General features: G+C 37.1%; 1 protein-coding gene across 1 annotated transcript; it reads left to right on the forward strand.

The window, feature by feature from the left end:
• The first annotated feature begins 4,856 nt into the window (after positions 1-4,856).
• On the forward strand, positions 4,857-21,691 carry LOC131625721 (30-kDa cleavage and polyadenylation specificity factor 30-like). Its single transcript, XM_058896563.1, has 7 exons — positions 4,857-5,417; positions 6,577-6,963; positions 7,943-8,105; positions 9,460-9,570; positions 10,594-10,662; positions 19,564-19,650; positions 20,476-21,691. Exons 1-7 carry the CDS (start codon positions 5,020-5,022, stop codon positions 21,313-21,315), a joined length of 2,055 nt encoding a protein of 684 aa, XP_058752546.1. The 5' UTR covers positions 4,857-5,019; the 3' UTR covers positions 21,316-21,691.
• Positions 21,692-22,921: the final 1,230 nt, after the last annotated feature.

Consider the following 22,921-nt stretch of genomic DNA (forward strand, 5'->3'; position numbering starts at 1 on the left):
GAGAGAGCCGATTGACTTTGACGGGCCAATCAAAATGCTTGGAACTGCCACACAGGCTGGAGACAAGTCAAGGGAGAGAGCCACCGGACCGGATCTTCACCGATCGTCTTCTCCGGCGAGAAGCGATCCTGCCACCTGCGAAAACAAACACGTCCAAAGCAGAAAACCGCCCAGATACCCCAAACCGAACGTTGCGAATCCCATGGCATGCTTGGTTTCCCTTGAAAAAGCCTATGGTTCGGTTTCCAGCTTTTCGTGACCTTCATGCCCTATTCATGGCAGGTCTTCAACCCTGCGCTAAAGCTTGCGAATACTGGGTTTAAATCACTCCAAACATCATCATTAGCAATAATATGTAATGAAAATCGATCCATGATGTAAGAATAACGAGTTTCAAAGTTGAAAATTATACAAACCGGTGCAACCTTGATGAAGGAACTTTGACAAGTTCTGGACTTTGAAATCGATTGGGATGACCCCCTGGACGGCGTAAGAAGTTGATTCAGCGCTTAGAACCGACAGAGGATAGTTGTACATGAAAAAACTTTTGCCCTAGTTTTGTTGTTCTTACCACTTTAAAACCCTAATGTCCTTGACCAATTTTTTCGTCCCTCTAATGGCTGCCATGTTGGAGAATATATATGAGAGGATTTTAGGGTTCATTCATGGGCGTGGATACTTGGTACTCGGAGAAGCAAAATTTGATTGAAAAAATCATGTAATTCTTTCTTTTTTTGGCCAATATCTCTCCATGATTATGCTAGCATGAATTTGAATCCCTTTGATTGGGTTTGGAACTGAATAAATGAATGGGAATTGATTCATAGCATATTTGTTCATTTAATTATAGTTTTATTTGGATTTAATTTGATTTTAAATGAATAAAATCAAAATAAAAGAAACAAAATCATAAAATAAAAGAAAATTGATTTATGGGCCTCTTATAAACTTGTATCCACGTGGGAAGTTCAAATTTAAAAGCCCAATACTCAAAAGTATGCAAATTGTCAATTATGGTTTCAAGCATTTCTCAAAAATTGACCAACTTGTACCAAGCATATCTCTTTAATTTTTTATCATATGAACATGTTCTAGGACTTTTTGGAAAGCCCAAGATGTCCTCTACAAGCTACTCTGGAAGCTTTTTTGCATTTGAAGATTTTATCTTGAAGATATGGCTCCTGGAAGAAAACAACTTTTTGCGAGCTTCTTGAAGGACCTGTTATGTTTTGGGTCATATCTCTCAAATGAAGCATTTTTGGACTTGGCTTGCGAGAGACAAAATTGTAGAGAATTCAATTTCCTTCAAAATGAGCTTTGGATGGGAAATTTATGATGTTCCATGTTAAAGTTATGGTTGGTCAAAGTTCAGTTGACTTTCTCCCATGAAAACCCTAATTTAGAAACTTTTGAATTTGTTGACTTCTGAACTTTTCTTGATGAATCATGATCAATCCTTGATCAAATGATGAATGATACTTCAAAATAAGGTTGTTGACAAAAAATCAGGAGTTTTGACTATACTTTGACCACAGTTGACTTTTAGGTTAATCTAGTCGACTGTTGATTTCTTGAACAATTGACTGAGCAATCTTTTGAATTGAAGCTTGTACCTTGCCATATAGATAATTTGAAACATCATAAGCCAATATGAGATCCATCAGAGACTTTGATTCATTGATTTTCTTTAGAGAAATCAAAACCCTAATTCCTTGAGCCATTGTTTAGGAGAATGTGCCTTTGAGTCTTGAGTTTTGATATGAGCTTGGGAAGTAAAATGAGATGGGCAAATTTTGGGGTATGACACCGGTCATTCCTCCGGACTCAGGTCACTATTGTGCTTGTTTCGGGTTTGAAATATTTCTTCCTTCCCAATCCTCATCTTTTTACAGTGCAGTCATATCTGCCTTCGAGCTTGGAGGAGAGAAGAGAGATGTATTCTTTGTCAGTTCCTTCTTCCTTTTTATTAGTCATGGGTTACACCCATGTTATATGCAAAACAAAATGAACACAATAATTAGAGCATATAGTAAGGAAACCGTAAAGACACTGATAAAATTGACTATGAGTCCTCACCAAAGATATCCCTTTTTTTGTTTGCCAACCGTCTCCTCTAACAACCGTGTTTCAATGTATTGTCTTTTTTGCTGAGACACCGGTACATCTAAAGGACCGACTCCTTCCGCAAAATCCGAGCTCTGCTAGAAAGCAACAAGGTCTTTCTTCAATCCCTCTTCTTTCAGTGTCAATTTCTCCAGAGAAAATATATACATGTTTGAAGCCTCTAGGAAATTATTACGACTCCAATACTTAGGTAATTGGTTCTCACATCTAGGTAGCTCCAACGTAAGGGGGAAAGGTAGATAACACATTGGAAGAACACATAAACTTAAGTGTGCCTAACAACTTTGAGGAACAACTAAAAATACCAATCTTTGAAGTTCTTGAAGGTGTCAACAAAAATCTCAAACATTTTCTTCACTTGAAGGAACAAAAACAAACCTTGCCCTCGCTTTGCCTTAGCAAAAGCACACTGCACGTTGAATAATTGGAAGAACAAATTCATATTTGGTGCACCATTTCTATACTCACAAAAGTATTGGAATATCTTTACATATGTTTAGCTCATTCAATGCATTTGAGAAAGGTTAATCTTGAGGTGATTTAAACCCCCCACTTAGAAGTTGTTGAAGGGAAATCTGAACCTCATCCTGGAGAACTCGCACTTGTGAAAAGGAAGCAAAGATTTGTCGAATGAGATGCATAACCTCTTATCAGGCTCTATGGGAGAGATTGGGCAATCTTAAGACAGACCTATATCTCGATGAGAATTTTCCAACCTACATGCCTCATTAAAAATGGATGATGTCCCCAATACCTACCTTTCCACCTAAAAATCACACCCGTGAGTTCTAAAGCATGCACGAGATTCAAGATACCTCATAACCTCATCATTACTAAATTACTGGCTGTTCAGAGTCCTAAAAGCTTTAACGAGACGTGAGCCCTCAAGGTACTCTGGTAATCTTTAATCTTTTACGAGTTCAACATAAGTACTTAAGAGAAAACAAAGCTACAACCAACTTCCCTAATGTCAAACCTAAATGGGTTAGCCCCCTGATTCTTCCTCCACGAGCTCCTCTAGATCCTTGTCGTCTCAGGATCCCTATATTAATTACCACAATCTTCATAACTCTTTATAGAATAAGAACTATCACTAATTTTTAAACGTTCACAAGGAGATGTATCGCCGCTAGAGGAACCACATCCAACACCTCTGGATTAATCAATTTAGTGCCCGGGGAAGCATCACTTATCTCACCCCATTGGATAAATCCATAAAATTCATGTTTGAGTTTCTTAATATGGCCATGGATAAAGAGATAATAAGCACAACAATTGTGGGATAAAAAGAGAGAAATATTACCTCATATAAATTGCAAAGATGGAAGGGAACAAGACGTTGAGAAAATCACTTAAAAACTTAAAAACAACGAGGGAATTTGAAATTGGGGAAGTAGAGATAAATGAACATATCAAAATGTCGCCTTGATTCAAGGAATAGCAGAAGGAAACTTGTTACAGACAACACATTTTGGAAAAAAAGATGAAAAAATCATTCGTAAAAAAGGACCACCTTTATATAAGAAGACGAAGGGGACAAATTTATAATCCAAAATAGAGAGAGAATTAGAAGATGAAATTAATCATGAAAATCAACCTCGAGATCACAACGACACTCGAGTGCACTTAAGTATTTTAAATGTTAGTGCCATTTCCTACCCGAGAGGCCAAAAGCCACGTGTAGGAATACCATTAAGAAACATTTTAGTGACGAGACAAACATTTAATGCGCATATTCCCAATGTCACATGCTCCCGCTCATCAGAAATTTCCACTTGCACCTCCATAAAGCAAATACTTTTCCAAAAAACACAAGACGACAATAGAGAAAGACCCAACAATCTCAATCTTTACTTCACTAAATAACACCAAGAACTTGAGGAGGCAACTATTCTGGGCTAGCAAAAATCCTAAACTGCACGCCCAATCCAAAACTCCACGAAGTAGGAAAAAAGGTAAGGTAAAACTTTCTCAAAAAGTCGAACACTTGATCCTAATCACTTGAGTATCACCTATCGTTAGATATGATTAGAAGGCTCCCACATCACACACTAGATTAGGCGGAGGCAATTTCAATCGCAAGACATATGTAAATCATACCATGTGTTGATTGCATGTATCATCTCATTCTCGCTCACTAACTACAACTTTTTGACTTTACTGACTTAGGCGTTGACAGGCTAATCTCGCAGGTCCTCCTTATTACTTCATACCAAAAATCTCACCGCCGCACTTGAAGAACCCATTTCTTCCGCATTACATATTTCTTGTTCCACCTCGAAAGATCATAATTATAAACTTTTTCAAAGGGATTGATTTCTTTAAATATTTTATAGTCAAGATTTCTCTACGTTTTACCAACATAAAAAAAAGAATATCTTACCTCACCCCCATGGGGTTCTCACACACTATGTGTGTTGTCAAATTTGCCCTTATGCTTTCGGAAGTGTATTTTCGGAAGCACATTTTTTAATTTTACGTTGATGCATTTTACGAAGATGCATCTTCAACATAATTTGCCTAAATGTTTCCCAATTTAAAATACTTCCGTAGATGCATCTTCGTAAAAACTCAAATTTTAGGAAAAAATTTGCTTCCGGAGGTGTATCTACCAAAACAGAGAATATAAATATAATTGTGCCGGATGCCTAAGAGTATTTTCTAAAAAAAAAAATTAATAATACAATAATGGAATTAAAAAAATATAAATAAAAAGTAAAAGTAAAACTGGAAAACACAAACAGGTGTTTCCTCTTTCAGTTTTGGTTCTGTACCTTCACTCTGTGAGAGTCCCGCCGTTAACCTTTTTCTGTTCCGCTTCAAATTCAACATTTAGGTTACATTTCAAATTCAATCAAAACAATTTTTCAAATCCCTAATCCACTTCAACCCAAAATGGAGGATCCCGAGGGAGTCCTCAGCTTCGATTTCGAGGGCGGTCTCGACGCCCCTCCCTCCGCCGCCACCGCATCTGCCTCCGTTGCCGCCGCACCTTCTGGCCCTATTGTCCAGCCTGATTCCTACTTACCACCTTCCGCGGCCTCCAATGGTGCCGCCGCTCCTTCCGTTGCTGAGCCTGTTTCTGGTAACGTTCCTGGACGACGGAGCTTCCGGCAAACGGTTTGTAGGCACTGGCTTCGGAGTTTGTGTATGAAAGGTGATGCTTGCGGGTTTTTGCATCAGTATGATAAGGCTCGGATGCCGGTGTGCAGGTTTTTTAGATTGTATGGAGAGTGTCGTGAGCAGGATTGTGTTTATAAGCATACTAATGAAGATATCAAGGAGTGTAACATGTATGTATTTTTGTATATTGTATCTATATATGTATGTATATTGTTTTTAGTGCACAATTTGAGTTTTTATTGTGTTGTTTGTGTTTTTGTGTGTGTGTGTCTGTAATGTGTTGTTGAAGATTGTTTATTTGATCTGTTGTTGCTTTTGATTGAGAGTTTAAATTTTAATTGGTGAATTAGTGATTGGTTGTCATGTATATAGGTTATGTGATAAAGGATTCTATGCTCTTAAGACATATGTGCAATGATGTTTCATACTTTTATAATGTATTTTTTCGTGTGTGCACAATTTGACATTGCTTGTTATATACACTAGGGTTTTTTGATTAAATGAAAAGATGGTATTCGATGTTATCGAATTTTATAGTTGGTCGTGGTTCTTTTTTATTGGTTATGGGAATTGGTAAATTTTAAGCATACATTACTCTTTAAGGTAGACCAACCAGGGGCGTCTCTCACTTAACTCAATGATAAATTAGACTACACTTTGATGAGTATTAAATGTTGTAGAGAAAGAACAGCGCTCTATAAACTTCCAAAAAGAAAAGAAAAAGAATAGTGTATAGTCTTCAAGGAGTCTGCATGGTGAAATAATAGATCTAGTGCCACTATTTGGGTTTTTTGGTTGTCGTAGCTATCAAATAATTATCAATAATATGTTGTACTGAACCTGCTCATCTGGCTAGCAAAGTAACCTTTTTATATCCATTCATTTTGTCTATATTCCCCCCAACCTGTTGAGAATTTGATCACCAGATGGACATCACCATTCTCTGTATAATTACAATCAACTAATTTTTGAGAAAGTGTTTTCTGACTCTGTTCCAATTTTTGTCTATATTCCCCCCAACCTGTTGAGAATTTGATCACCAGATGGACATCACCATTCTCTGTATAATTACAATCAACTAATTTTTGAGAAAGTGTTTTCTGACTCTGTTCCAATTGGATTTTACATACCAGGTTTTACTTTTAAGTTTTAGCATGTATTGAATTTATTTAGTATTGAGTTTTGAACAAAGATTGGAAGTTTTATAGGGAGCTGCCTTTTTTGTTGATATTCCATGTTTGATCAGTTATATTTTTGTCTTTAACTTCTTCACTATATATAAAATGAGATTATCAAACTATTATGATTTTGACATTTCTACTTCTGCAGGTACAAGCTAGGATTTTGTCCTAACGGACCTGATTGTCGATACAGGCATGCGAAGTCTCCTGGACCTCCGCCTCCAATTGAAGAGGTCCTTCAGAAGATCCAACATTTGTATTCTTACAATTATAACAATTCTCATAAATTTGCTCAACAAAGGGGTTCTAGCTATACTCAACAAGTTGAAAAGTCTCAGTTTCCTCAAGGAATCAATTCTGCAAACCAAGGTGTGGCTGTAAAACCATTAGCTGCAGAGTCAGGAAATGTCCAGCAGCAGCAACAAGTTCAACAGCCTCAGCCGCAAGTCAGCCAGAACCAAGCGCAAAATCTTGCTAATGGCCAGCCCAATCAAGCCAATCGAACATCAACTCCTTTACCTCAAGGAATATCTAGGTTTGTTAGAGTCTTGTAGTTCACAGTTGGCTTTGGTAAAATATGCTTATACTTACATAAATATTAAATATTACAAGCAAGGAATACATTTAAGTATTATTTTGTTTGGGATATCATATCAACATTTGCCTTATGCAGTTGGATTCTCCTAAGAATGCTGCTATCACTTGGCCGTCTACACATTTATATCATGTTGTATGCTATTGGCTGTTAAATTACATGTCTAGTTGATTATTTTTGCATATTCTGTATCACTAATTTTAACTTTATAACCTTTAACCTGTTTTTGTAATCAAAATCTCGAAACCCATCGATCATGTGACCAAGTCGAAGCACCAAGACCTAGCTTGTTATGATAAAGTTCTAGGGACATAGTTTTTTCCGTGCAAACAAATACATGCTTAAAGAGCATTTAAGCTTAATCAGAAAAACTGTACAAAATCCAGAGTCTGGTTTCTATTTCATCTTAGAAATATGATATTTGGATAAACTAAAGATTAAGTTCTTCACTAATTATTATTAAAAAATGCCAGGCTGCTTTTGCATTTCATAACTTACTAATGAAGATTAAAAGTTCGATTTGGAGCACGTGAGAAGGATTTTTAAATCAAATAGTAACTTTTTGGACTCAGAGAAAAAAAGTTCAAAGTATCTTCTTAACTTTAGTTATAAATATAATTCTTTTCTGTTATTATAATTTTCTCCGTTTTTTTGTTTATTGTTAAGTTGTCTTCTATTTCTCACAAATAAAGACTTGGTGTTGCTCTTATGCTAGACTTTGAATTAGTTTTACATAGTGCATTATTCTAATAAGGTGACCATTTTCGACAATGAGGTCTATAATTTTAAAAGATGGATAGGTTGTCATAAGTGGTTTGTGTTCAAATTTTAATCAATTATCCTATGGATATTGCTTTGGTTGAATCACAATTTTCTTACCCATATTGATTAAACGTATAAAATTTTCTAAAAACCTTAGGTATTTTATTGTTAAGAGTTGCAATCGTGAAAATTTGGAGTTATCTGTACAACAAGGAGTATGGGCAACTCAACGGAGCAATGAATCAAAATTAAATGAAGCATTTGACTCTGTAGAAAATGTGATATTGGTTTTCTCAGTCAACCGTACTCGACATTTCCAGGTATGTTTGCAATTTTGCCTCCCACCTGGTTACATTTGTTAAATTATATGGATTTAAGCTAATATCTCTTTGTTATCTATCCAATGGAATATGGACATGAAGATACTCAACACCTTTTTGAAAAGTTGGATGCATTTAAATTTATTTGATTATTAAGATGATAATCAAAGGAGATGGTTATGTTAGGCTGTCGACAACCAACGTAAAATTTGGTTGAATCTGTAGGACATAGATCATATACGTAATAATGTGAATGTTAGGTCGTTGCCCGAAAGCAACACGCTATATAGCTCGAGTACAATGTTAAGTGAGTAAGTGCCGCTGCATTGCTGCATTAGCTTGTATTTCTGTTTCAAGTAGTGTCTTTTAACATTTCGTTGACCACAAATGTTCACGTAGAATTCTTTATTATTGCTGCAGTTTTAAATTGAAGCTTTTCATAACAATTCCTTAGAATGTGTGGATCGGGCCTAACTCAACCCTACAAAACCGGCTTGTAGGGTGATAATTACCCCCACTTATAAACACATGTTCATGCCATATATTGTCCGATGTGAGACTCTTAACACTCCCTCTCACGCCTAGGATTGAACATTTGGAGCGTGGAACTAAATGGTGGGTGGCCTGATAGCTGAGTGGCCCAACGGATCTAAAACCGGGCTCTGATACCATCTTAGAATGTGTTGGTTTGCCTAACTTGACCCTATTAAATCGGCTTGTAGGGTGAGGATTGTCCCCACTTTTAAGCACATCTTCAGGCCGTATATTGTTCGATGTGAGACTCTTAACATTTATTATTGCTGCTGTTTTAAATGGAAGCTTTTCAGAACAGTTCCTTATAAGAATTGGAACTTACTAATGTGTTAAGCTTATATTTTAGATGCTTGAGTTAATTTAATCATTATAGTTAGTGGGAGAATCAGAAGTAATTGATTTTGTTTGCTTCTTTCATTTTGTTTTGATATTTAAAATGGATGTTTTATTATACAATAGAAGAATCTTTCATTTTGTTTTGATATTTAAAATGGATGTTTTATTATACAAGAGAAGAAATGCATTGACCGAATTAATAATTTATTGTTGCTTGTTAAATGATCTTTTGCTAATAGTTTAAAAAGACGAGGGATGGCATCGAATTTTCAATTATGCAGTATAATTAGATGTACTAAATAGATTACTTGAATAATTTAGCAACATCTTATGTTTCACTATGATGCTCTTTCTCGCCGGCATTTAACACTTCTAATTTTATGATTTGAGGACTTGATATTTTTCCAGTGAAAAAAGAACCATCGGACGACTTTCTTTGATTGTGACAACGCCACTGAATCTAAACCTTTCTATATTTTGGCAGGGTTGTGCAAAGATGACTTCCAGAATTGGTGGTTCTGTTCCTGGGGGGAACTGGAAATATGCTCATGGGACGGCACATTATGGGCGGAATTTCTCTGTTAAATGGTTGAAGGTACAAAAACTCTTCCATCAACTTCCCCAATTAATTTATCTGAGGGATGGCAATAATCCCCATATTGAAGCCAAACATTCCGGAAGCATACATAATAAGACTGTAGCAGCAAAAGGAAATCTAAAATTACAAATTGCTATGCTACAGAAACTTTTAAAGTAACTGTCCTTTTCATTTTGGTTCACAATGTAATATGTAAAAGAGCAGCACCTTTGTCTTTTACTGTGAGCAGTTGTCGGTATGATTTGGAGAGGCTCTTGCTGACGTTTCTTGAAGTTTTTGAGGTGCAAAGTAGATAGTCATAGTTGTGGAGTGGTGCCTGCAGTATTTGTTGCATCCAAATTCTAGTACTTAAATCAAAATTGTCATTTTGTCACCATGAGCATACAATTCTATCCAACTTAATACACCTGAGAACTGTGTGGACTTACACAATTACAATTATAATGTCATACAGTTTTAGCCTCCTTAACTTTTCCAATATATATGAGACATGGAAATTGCTCAAAGGTGAAAGGAGAAATCTAAAGTTCAAGAACCAAATATGTGTGTCATTAAGCTTGAACGAAACTTGAGCTAGAATTTTGGTCCTAACATGTTGGACCTGAATTCAAGAACTTAAACCAAATTCTGTAGTGTTGAAGTTATGGATTTTAGATAAAATATGGAGAAAGAATTAATAAGGACTCTGAATATTAAAGTGGTGTTGTATGGTTTTTAATAACTTGATTGATACAGAAGACTAAACAACTAACCCTTATTCATAGGGATACAATAGCATATTTTTTCTTAATGGATCGGCGAAAGAAGAAAAAAACATTATTCTAATATCTCATCCAACCCAAACACCTGTCTAAGCAATAACATATTTTTAAATGGTTTCTTAAAAGTGGTTTTATTAATGCATTTGTCTTAGTGTTGTAACTCAGGAAATTTTTTCTCAATGAACCCGTATTGGAAACTGCGTAATGATGTTTTTTGTGTGTACATAACAGTCTATCTAATTACATTTCTTATTTGCAGTTATGTGAACTGTCATTCCATAAAACTCGCCATTTGAGAAATCCATACAATGAGAACTTACCAGTGAAGGTATTATCTTTTTCATCTCTATGATCCACTTTGAAGCCTTAATAAGAGCTGTTTTCTCGTGTTCTTGCTTTACTCTCTCTTCACCGTTTTTTCTTTTAGTGGTTCTTATACAAGAAAGTTGTGTTTTGGTCTCGCTTCCATGCTGAATATAGCAAGGATTGAATCCATCTATTTGTTGATGTGATGCTTATAAAGATGATGTTGGGTTGGGTCCTCCTGACCCTATAGCTGTGGTTTGAATTTACCTAACTTGGTAATGCTCTATCTGTTACTGCTTGGTAATTTTGGGTAGTTTTTTTGCATCACCACTAAGTAAGGAATCCTACATCTTACTAAAATATAACATAAAAACAGGTATGGTCTTTTGTCATTTGTGAGTTGAGTTGTGACCATTGGTAGTGTTCAGCACTAACTGGTTGACTTTTAACCCGTGAGAGTTGATATGGGTCTGGCCATGGCTGTTAGTAAGGCTTTGTTTAGGATTCTGGAGGGGAGGGGAGGGAAGAGAGGGCTTTGAAAAACGATTTTTTAGAAAATAATTGAAAAATCTTCAACATTTTTTGAAAATTAGTTTTTGTATAGAATGATAAAAAAGTGGTTATCAATAACATATTTTTAATTTTTGGAATACTATAACAATGTAAATTATATTTGAACTATTTGTCTAAGCTTTCCCAAACCCTCCAAACCCCTCTTTCAATACAATTTTTTAGTTTTTTCAATTTAGGGGAATTTTGGTTTGTGTATAAAACTAAATCCTCCAAAACCCTCTCTACCTAAATTCTTCTATTCTTTTCACTCTATTCTTCCATTTTTTCAATGCCTTCCCCTTCCTTCCCTTTCAAACTCCCAAACAAAGGCTAAGTGAAATCAACTGGTATGGTGCTCTTAGAATTTGAGTTGGCTTAATCCAACCTTATAAAACCGACTTGTAAGATATCATTTTTCATCCAATGTGAGACTCTTAACATCTCTTACCCACACGTCTAGGAATGGACATATCAAACTTGGACACATGCTGATAAGTCTTAGTCAATGAGACAACTTAAATTAGAAGAAGTTAACATGACTAACACATTAAGACACATTTGCACGCTCAAATTAGACATCTGAAGCGGACATCTAGAGCGTGGAAATAAATGATAGGTGACTCGATAGTGGAAACCTGATAGCAGGTGGTCCAACGGATCTTAAACCGTGCTCTTGATACTTTCTTAAGAAATGTGGTCTAACCTAACTCAACCCTACAAAACCGGTTTTGTAGGAATAATTAGGCCCAACCCAAATATTCTAAGAATTAGGATTGATAATCTTTATATTAGTATAAATAGAGCTTAGTGCTTTGTTGTCTTTTATATCACATTAAATTACAGAAGAGAAAATTATTCTAGCTCTTTTATTTTTATCTTTTCCTCCTTTATAGTTTTAACGTGGTATCTGAATGGTACTGTCCTCTGTCTATTGCAATGTTCCCTAAAATTAAGAACTCATTTATTTCTATGATTATTTTCTTCCTTTGATTAGCCACCTCTCTTGCCAAATAACCGCTCAAGAAACTTTTCCTTTCCAGTTCATGTTTATTAGTGGGTATTTGGTTCACTCCGGATCAATACTATTAGTGATATTTCTCGTTTCTCTCTTTTGAGTGAGCTTCTTTCCCGATACCATCATGTCACCATCCTGTGAGGGGTTAATATTTTCTGCTAATAACCTAAAAAAGTGGTTAGAGCGGGACTGGCTTACCACGCCTAACCCATGTTGACAGATCTTAGTTGTTTGACCATTTTTTTTTTTTTTTATAAAAGTGGTCCATTTTTTACATGCTTAATAAGCTATACTATGAAAAGTGGTTAATTAAAAGCAAAATGTCATTGATATTTCTTTTAGTTTGCTACTTTTCATAAAAGCTATACCTTGAAAAAGGTCCATTTTTTACAAACTTATAAGCCATCCTTTCTAAATGCTCCGTGGAACACTGATTTGCATTCTAAGATATATAAATAGTGCACTAGGTAAAATATTATCAAAACAAGGGTAACACCTAAAATTTGGCTATTCTCATGATGATTGGTGATAGGAACCCAAAATTAAGAGATAAAACAAAAGTATTATTAATGATTAAAAGAAACTATTACAGAGATTGAAGCCCTATAATCCCAGAGCAAAGCTCCTCAAATGAAGAAGGAATTCCCCATTTGCCCAACCCTAAGGTTCTAACTGAACAATGATCAAAAGATACCTCACTATTCTATCCTCCACCCTATATTACAACTCACTCTCTCTCTCTCTCTCTCTCTCTCTCTCTCTCTCTCTCTCTCTCTCTCTCTCTCTCTCTCTCTCGTAACTAACTTTCCCCTCCAAGTGGGCCTCCAGACAGTTTGGGCCTATAAATCCATATAAGGTACCTAACTCACTCTCTTTACCATATATAACCTCACAAATACTTTTTTATTACATAATAATCCTTTCCTTCCTTATCCCTCATATTTGGGTCTCTATCAATACTCCCCCCTTCAAAACAACCTTGTCCTCAAGGTTGGGAGTGTCAATTACTCTTCTTGCTGCTAGGAGACCCTTCAGTTCTCTTGAGGAACACATAGGAATCAAGCCATTGAAGACGCTGAGGCCATACATCAATTGGATCCAAATGCTTGAGGACCAAAACTTCCCTCTATCATATACCAACATAAGCAGCACCCAAATGCTTTTGAGCCAAATCTTCCCTCTGTCATATACAAAATTAAGCAAATCATAGATTGAAAGAGGATTTCTCAAGCAGTATTGATAATCAACTCTAGTCCTAAAAGCATTGAATTTCTCTGTGTCCCATAGTCTTCCCATTGTTGATGAATTTAATGTTGTAGTTGCAAACATCATAGCGTTAGAGGTAGCATAGCCCTTTTCCATCCCAAGAAATGTGATCACAAGTAAAACAGCCCTTGCAACAATTTGCATAAGAACCCTCTTGGTGCAATAGTAGTTAAGAATTAAATCCTTGTCCCCAGGATCCCATTGCTTGAAGCTAGAGAAGCTACTTCCAAACAACCAAGCCAGATAAACAATTTTACATTTGTAGTCATTTTCTTCCCAATGTAGAGGATTTAACATGTCATCAATCACAACCACTGTAGGAAAACTCCCCCTGTAAATAAGAAACATAAATTTGATTTGGAACCAAATAGGAGCTGACATGTCTCGGATGCTGAAACTGAGCAGCAGCTGCACCAACATGCTTGAAGACCAAATATCATTTTCTATACTCCAATTGCAGTTCTTTTGTTGAAAGGTACAGATGTGGATTATTAGCTCAAGAATTAACATTTGCTTGCTTACTTGTGATGGTCCTGTTGTAGTGTCCAACTTGTGGTATCTAGCATCAATTCGAATTATCCAAGTCTTTCCTCTATCAAAAACCAAATTCAGCTGACTGTATAATGTGGGGAAATGAATCCCACAACATTCATGAACACTAACCTCAATAGGAATGGATTCCCCTGGGTCCCAATGCTTAATCACAATTAATGAATGCCAAAAAATCATTCCAAAAGCAGACTCGGTCTCCATCAGTGCCTTCCAAAATGCAAGATCATCTAGTTTTGCAAAAATTTGAGCAAAGAAACAGTGTGTCCAAGAAACATGCTCGATGTGCATAAACGGCCCAACCAAAGCAGTTGCACACATATCATTTCTATCAACAAAATATCTTAAACACAGTGGCACCAGCAACCTCATACTCTTAAAGCATTTAAAAACATCAACACAAATCTTCACAACACATCCATGTGTCACATTTTCATTTAGTAACACAGGTGAGTCATCATATTGCATTTTTACTAAGTAGTCAAAAGCTTCCACATACCTCTCTTGTTGATGAAAATTTAACTGGGACTCCCCAGAGTTTGGAAGGGTTGGTGGCCCCGTATCTGGCGGCTTTGCCGGTGGCGGTGGGAACCTGGTCGAGCAACAAATATGACGCCGCTGCTTATGTTGCAATCTTCGCACATCACACGTGACTCCCCCAAAAGTAGTAATAGAGCAATTTCCTTTAATAGTCACGTGGTGAATCTGTTTGACCCACATAGTAATCAAGCTTTGCGTCCCTTTACCTCTCTCTTTTGGGGCTACTTCTTGTAGATCATATATTCTAGCCCAAGTGTTAAAAACTTCCCTCAACAAACTATAGTCATTTTGGGCTTTGCCAATTGGTTGCAGAGTTAATAAATCCACCACATAGTTTACCCATACTGCACTCACTTTAGTGATTTGGGTCTGACCCATTATACCCAAAATTAACAACAGGCCCACCTCATTAAATCCACTCCAACTTCTAGAAGCCTTATCCAATAAACTAACATTAATTTGACCTTGACCCATTTGGTCTAAAATCACACCCATATTAGAGATTGTCCATTTTGCCCCTATTTTCTCTAGCATCTTCCCAACAACAACGAGACGTCCCTGTTTAGTATCATACGACGCCGTTGAGATTCGATTGTTCCCCATCGTGTCCTGTGGTTTTGGTGGCGGTGGAAAAACCATAGCTCGCCGTGGAAGTCCTTTAACAGGTTGCCCAAAGTCTGGAGGCTCAACCTTAACGTCCGACGGAGGTGTAGCTGCAACCGACTTATGTGCTATATGTGGCTCTCCGACAACCACACCTAAGGTGGTCCACGACGGTTCTGGTTGAGGAGGGACAGTCGCCTGCGGATCTCCAATCAATGGTGACGCATCTGGCGGTTTTGATGGTGGGACCGGCCGTGAACGTGTTGATGTGAGTGGTCCAGTGTCTGGCGGTCTCGGAAGCGGTAAACGGAGGAACGAATTCTTGACTGGTGGTTCCGGCTCGGGGGAAATAGTTCTCGGTGAAGTGACCAGCAGTGGCTTTGGCGAAAGTGGAAGGTTATGCGATTGCTTCTCCGAAATCTCTATCGCACACTTCAAATCAGAATAGAGAGTTTGATCTTCAAACCCATTACCCTCTCCCTCTGGATCTACTCCGTTTCTCTTCTTCTCAGGTGCGATGACCTCACCTTCTTCTGTTAGTTGTTCCTCAATAGCACCGCCACCATAGTTCCTCTTTCCGAATCTGCTCACCAAAGCTATGGCAAATGTTTCCCAATCTGCATCTAGGTTCTCCAAACACCATGACTGGAACCACAACATAGATACCCCTTCCATTCTCATGAATGCCCACTGCACCTTGTCGGCGGGATAAATTTCCTGCTCATAAAAGAATCTTTCTGCTGTAACGATCCACCCCATGGGGTCTTCACCCACAAATTCTGGCAGCCCTTCATTGACGAAATCGTATGACTCCTCCGTCTCCCTCCAACACTGGCTCTCCGTCGATAATCCGGTAGGTCGGACCATTGATAGGAACCCAAAATTAAGAGATAAAACAAAAGTATTATTAATGATTAAAAGAAACTATTACAGAGATTGAAGCCCTATAATCCCAGAGCAAAGCTCCTCAAATGAAGAAGGAATTCCCCATTTGCCCAACCCTAAGGTTCTAACTGAACAATGATCAAAAGATACCTCACTATTCTATCCTCCACCCTATATTACAACTCACTCTCTCTCTCTCTCTCTCTCTCTCTCTCTCTCTCTCTCTCTCTCTCTCTCTCGTAACTAACTTTCCCCTCCAAGTGGGCCTCCAGACAGTTTGGGCCTATAAATCCATATAAGGTACCTAACTCACTCTCTTTACCATATATAACCTCACAAATACTTTTTTATTACATAATAATCCTTTCCTTCCTTATCCCTCATATTTGGGTCTCTATCAATTGGGTAGGTTCACTGGCAAATAGAAAGTCCACTTCAGGGTATTATCTTCTTGTTAGTGGAAATTTGATCGCGTGGCGGAGCAAAAAGCATAACATAGTTGCAAGGTCTAGTGCCGAAGCATAGTGTGCTATGGCTGCAACAACTTGTGAACTTACATGACCAAGACATTTACTACAACATCCCAAATTAGAGGACGTAAAGGCAATGAAACTAATGTGTGACAACCAAGTTGCACTCCATATTGCTTCCAAGCCAGTTTTTGTTAAAGAACTAAGCTCATAGAGACAGTCTGTCACTTTGTAAGAGATAAAAATCTTAACTAATTTCGTTGGTTCAAATTATCAACTAGATGACAAGTTACCACCCTTAGAGGTCTTTGTATTGAATCTATTTGTAACGATCTTGGAATATATAACATGTGTTAGAGTTAAGGAAAGCTGCCAATATTGGTGGACCGTACAACTTCCTAGATTACTTTCAATATTCCTATACTATAAAGCTTTCTAGGTTAGTGTTAAATATTGAGTGTAAATATATTTTGTATTTAATATTTGATTTACTCGATAGTCTCAGAATTTGGGTTGGACCTATCTCATCTCTACAAAACCGGCTTGTAGGGTGAGGATTGCCCCCACTTATAAACACAACACAAGCCTAAGTAATGTGAGACTAAATCCACCCCTTTAAAGCCAACACAATGAAGATGTTGGGGGCTGCAATAAGGCAAGCCAAAGTGCCGCAATTAAGGCAACTAGGGGCAGACCGCAAGTAAGGTGGAAAGTCCAACACACCCCCTCACGCTTGGGCCTCAATGAGTCCAAAGTGTGGACGATGCGGGAAGCCCAACAAGTGATCTAGGATAGGCTCTGATACCATCTCAGAATTTGGGTTGGGCCTAACTCGTCTCTACAAAACCGGCTTGTAGGGCGAGGATTGTCACCACTTATAAACACAACACAAGCCATATCTCTAAGCAATGTGAGACTAACTCTACCCCTTCAAAGCCAACACAATGAAGATGTTGGGGGCCGCAATGAGGCAAGACAAAGTGTCGCAATTAAGGCGACTAGGGGCGGACCGCAAGTAAGGCGGAAAGTCCAACATATAGGATCCTAGATTTCTTAGATAGTAGCTCATTTTGTTTTCATATTCCTCATTTTTTTTTTTTAAAACATTGTTTAAGGGTATAAATGTCAGTTTGAACCCTTTTATGGGTAATGTTCAGTTCTTCATTCGCTTATGTTCTTGCTTACAAACAATCGTTTGTTCTTCCTATTTTTAATTCAATGCTTATGTTACTCTTCTTTTAAGCTTTGTTGCCATGTACTTTAGGTTCTTTGATTATAAGTATGACATTCTCTTTAATTTTGTGTATAAGATTGCGCCAAAGTTCAACTATAAGTCCCTACCCTTTTACTTTAATTTTGGATGTACTCAAGGAACAAATTCAAGAGATAGCACCGAGATGTATGTTTTTTGCAGATGATATAGTCCTATCTGGAGAGTCGAAGGAGAATTTAAATGATAGGTTGAAGACGAGCCTTAGAAACACATGACTTTCACCTACATAAGTAAGACAAAGTATATGGAATGCAAGTTCAACAAAAGGAGAAAAGTTTCTAACCTAGAGGTGAAAGTTGAAGACTATATCATCTCACATGTCACACAATTTAGATATCTTGTGTTTGTAATACAAAGCGATAGAGAAATAGAAGGGGATGTAAACCATAAAGTTCAAGCTAAGTGGTTGAAATGGAGGAGAGTCTCAGAGGTTTTATGTGATACAAAAGTACTACTCAAGTTGAAGGGAATATTTTATCGGACAATGATAAAACTTGCGATGTTGTATGAGAAAGAATGTTGGGAGGTTAAGAATCAATACGAGAATAAAGTAAGTGTAGCAGGGGTGAACATATTGTGTTGAGTGTGTGGTAAGACTAGACACGATAAGATTAGAAATGACAAAAATTGAGAGTATTGGGGTACCACTTATAGTAGAAAGGATGGTGAAAAATAGGATTAGATGGTTAGGGCGTGTAAAGAGAAAAGCTGTAGATTCTATCGTAAGAAGAGTAGATTAGATGGAGAGGAGTCAAACAACTAGAGGTAGAGGAAAACCTAAAAAAACTATAAGAGAAACGATTAAAGAAGATCTCGAGATTAATGAATTAGATAAAAACATGGTCTTGGATAGAACATTATGGCAGAATTTGATCCATGTAACCGACCTTACTCAGTGGGATAAGCTTGGTTGTTGTTATTCTATATTTACTTTGTACACTAATTCATAGTCTTTACAATGGCGGCTATCCCCCCTATCCACTAGTATTTGACTGATTGGGGGGCTGCTCCATGTTTTGATTCATTTTCTTTGCTGGATTCTGCTTTTGCCTCTAGTTTTTCTTCCCCTTAATCTTGAAAATAAATCCCTGGTTTGAATTTTATGTACAAAGCCTTCTCAAAGGGGTAAAACTCCAAATTCTGATTGATTCTCCTTCAAGAAAGCCATCATCAGTGAACTTCTCCATCCAGTTCCAACGAAACCCATGATAACCATTTTTTCCTCATGAATTGGATCAACCACAAATAAGCATCACTGCATTAGTCAAATCTAAGCATAACTGCTTCCTTTTTAGGCAACATGCCCTCCATGTTAAGCAATAATGGCACTCCTCGACGATTTGACATGTCGGATCAATTCTTGGGAACCCAAGAAGTGAGTGGAAAAGAAAGAAACAAATGTATTAAGAAAATATTAAAGAAGAGGAGAGAAAACTCTTCTCCAAGGTCCTCAACAGTCTGTCGAAGGTCCTCAACAGTCTGTCGAAGGTCCTCAACAGTAGATTCACTACTCTATTCACAAAAGATATAGTAGTAATATTTAATGATACTCTTTTTTCTATACATTCTCCTATTTATACAAGATTCTCTAACTAATTTCCTAATTAACTCCTCATTTTCCTATATTGTTGCTAACTCCTCATATCTCATATCTTAACAAACACCTCACTATTATATCCTAACAATTTAAATTCTAATAAACTCCTTATACTATTTCCTAACAATGACAATTAGTAATTACTAAATATTCTGTTGGTTATGTTATTGCAGATAAGTAGAGATTGTCAGGAGCTGGAACCCTCTATCGGTGAGCAGTTGGCATCCTTGCTTTATGTTGAACCAGATAGCGAACTTATGGTATGTTCTCCTCTGAGTGGTCATCATTATTATTATGAGAAGTGATATTTTGAAAAAAAGGGACAACAAATTTCAACTACAATTTAGACGATTAATACAATTCAAATACATGGTTAATTAGGTTTAGTACATGATTAATGAATATAGCAAGGCATTACAACTCATTAGCCATCAACATTAGGTTTAGTAGATGATTAATGAATATAACAAGGCATTACAACTCATTAACCATCAACGTAGCACATTTAATCACAATTTTCAATGTCATTGACTGTTGAAGTTTTCTCCTTCTTTGTGGTCCACCCCTAGTCACCTAAATTGCAGCATTTGACTTGCCTTCATTGCAGCCTCCAACACTCTCATTTTACTACAGTTCCTTGCTGGCTGAGGGCTATTTTAGGGACTAAATTATAAAATTTAATAACTAGTAGTAACTAGTAATCTACTTGAAAACTTTGTTAACCCATAGGGTCTTATTTAAAGTTTTAAGAAGTATAGGTCCTCGCTAAAACTTTTACACTTGAGTTTGTGCACCAGGCCTTGCCACATCTTAGACATCTTTTACAAATTTTACAACTTCAATCTTGACGATAAAATTTTACAAGACTCGTCTAATGTTTTTCTTTGAGTATCTTTTGTTTACTGTTTCATTGGATTGTTTGTTTTAAAAGAAGCTCTAATCAACAATTCATACTTGGTTCCATGCCAAGTGTCCGTTATCTGTAAAGAGTTGCCTATTTTAATGAATGGGTTTTGGACGCATAAAACATTGACCCGTTATGCTTTAAGAATTGATTTAATCTTGTTTCTTTGCCATTTTTACAGGCTATCTCGGTTGCAGCTGAGTCTAAACGGGAAGAGGAGAAGGCAAAGGGAGTGAATCCAGAGAATGAAGGAGAAAATCCAGATATTGTCCCATTTGAAGACAATGAAGAAGAGGAAGAGGAAGAAAGTGATGAAGAGGAGGAGAGCTTTGGTAATGGTGTAGGGCCAGTTGTTCAAGGCAGAGGTAGGGGCAGAGGTATGATGTGGCCCCCTCACATGCATCTCGGACGCGGAGCCAGACCCATGCCTGGAATGCAAGGTTTTAACCCTGTAATGATGGGTGACGGATTACCCTACGGGCCTCCTGGACCTGATGGTTTTGGTATGCCAGATCTTTTTGGCATGGGTCCCCGAGGTTTTGGTCCATATGGTCCTAGGTTCTCTGGTGATTTTGGAGGCCCCCCAGCTGCCATGATGTTCCGAGGGCGACCATCACAACCTGGCATGTTTCCTGGTGGTGGGTTTGGGATGATGATGAATCATGGACGCGGTCCCTTTATGGGGGGAATGGGGGTTCCAGGTCCAAATCCACCAAGAGGTGGTAGGCCAGTGAATATGCCTCCGATGTTTCCACCACCTCCGCCTCCACCACAAAATATGAACCGCATTGCCAAGAGAGATCAAAGAACAAGTGATCGAAATGATAGGTACAGTTCAGGACCAGAGCAAGGTAGGAGTCAAGACATGCTCAGTCAAAGTGGGGGTCCTGATGATGACATGCAGTATCAGCAAGGATACAAGTCGCAGCAGGATGACAAGAATGACGATAGTGAAAGCGAAGACGAGGCGCCTAGGCGGTCAAGACACGGAGAGGGTAAAAAAAGAAAAGGCGAAGCTTAGAAGACGTTAACACATTCTAATCACACTAGCATCTGCTTTCACCTAGCATTACATGTTGATTATCCACTAACCAGTATGGCCTGTTTTGAATGCTTTCTTATTTCCTATGAAAATGATAATAAGATGATCATATTGCTTTGTTTGAGTTCCTTCTTTTTCTTTTATAAGAGACCTGGGGATTAGGTGCTCCATGAAAGGAAATTGAGATTCTGTTCATTAGTATTGTAATTTACCAAATGGTTCATTGAACATTTGATTTAATGTGTTGGGATAACAATGATAATTAGTAGGCTCGACGAATGTATACTAGTATATTTGTAAAGGGATTGTAACATTAGATTCCTAAATGATAAAGTGAGTTGATTTTTATTTTACAGTGCATTTTGTTTATGGCACTGGTTAGGGTGTAATTCTTGTTTTGGTAGTTGTCAACTGTTAACTAATATTCTATATATCTTTAATCCATTTATAATACTTTTAGGAGTCTTTAGTCCATTACTTATCAAAGCACTAGGAATATATTTACCAACTTGAAGTAAAAGAGTGTTCAGTAACCATAATAATGCATAGAAATATATTTTTACCAATTTGAAGTAAAAGAGTGTTTAGTAAACCACAATATTACATAGGCAATCTCTCCTTATTTATGTCATGTACTACAAAGCAAGTCGTGTCTCTACTAAGATGATTTGTTGGAGGTGTCGCGGCGAAAAAATTGAGATTAAGTTATTGTTTAACTTAATTGCAAATAAGCAATAGTCGTCACCGATCTTTATTGTTTCTAAAAGAATGGGAAAAGAACGAATAAAACCCACAAAAGTTTTAAAACAAAACTAATAAAACAAAGAGATAAGAGTACAAGAGTTGGTTATGCAAGGGGAAGATGTTAGCACCCCTCACATTCATGGGAACCTTTTAAAAATTTGTGATAAAGTTAAAGCTGGTTGTTTGCAAAGATTGATGGGATGAGACAATAATATTTTTTATTTTTATCATGCTCGACAAGACGTCGCATCTTGTGCCTACATATCTCTTATGTGAAATAGGGAAGTCATAGCATATGTAATTCCGCTTAAAAAGAAATAACGAAAGTTTGTTTGTTGGTTTTAATGAAGAGATATGTTGTCTTATCTGCGTGGAAAACACAACGTACTATCTACAATTATGAAAAAGTGAGCATTTGCATCATCTTTAATATGGAGAATTTGAAGCTTGGATAACATCAACAAGCATATCTCGACATATAAGTGGAAAATGTCAATCACTTTGCCATGTTTGTAGAAGTAAGAGGGTTTGCAATCACTTCTAAAACAAGATTAATATCTAATCTTTTGGGAAAAAGTTTTAAAAGAAAAAAGTCTCAGATGAAATCCAAACTTCAAATGAATCTCCAAGAATCAGATAAGTTCAAAGTATCAAGCTAAATCACATGTATCAGATGGACCAAGGTATGTCAGATGAATTATGGTATCAGATGGAGCTTAATAACACAAATGTAGCAGATGAACTCCAAGGTTGCAGATGAATTCCATTGCTCAGGAAAAAGGTAAGCAAAGTCTAAAAGTTAAAAGTCCACATCCAAAGCAAGGGATAATAACCATTAGTC

This window comes from Vicia villosa, unplaced genomic scaffold, assembly GCF_029867415.1.
Source record: "Vicia villosa cultivar HV-30 ecotype Madison, WI unplaced genomic scaffold, Vvil1.0 ctg.000233F_1_1, whole genome shotgun sequence".
In the NCBI taxonomy this organism is placed as follows: Eukaryota; Viridiplantae; Streptophyta; class Magnoliopsida; order Fabales; family Fabaceae; genus Vicia; species Vicia villosa.

Bases quoted from the DNA above. Each gene is read 5' to 3' on its own strand.
- LOC131625721 (XM_058896563.1), top strand. From the start codon at position 5,020: ATGGAGGATCCCGAGGGAGTCCTCAGCTTCGATTTCGAGGGCGGTCTC. The intron at 5,418-6,576 runs GTATGTATTTTT...CTACTTCTGCAG, and splicing joins GATATCAAGGAGTGTAACAT to GTACAAGCTAGGATTTTGTC. The intron at 8,106-9,459 runs GTATGTTTGCAA...ATATTTTGGCAG, and splicing joins ACCGTACTCGACATTTCCAG to GGTTGTGCAAAGATGACTTC.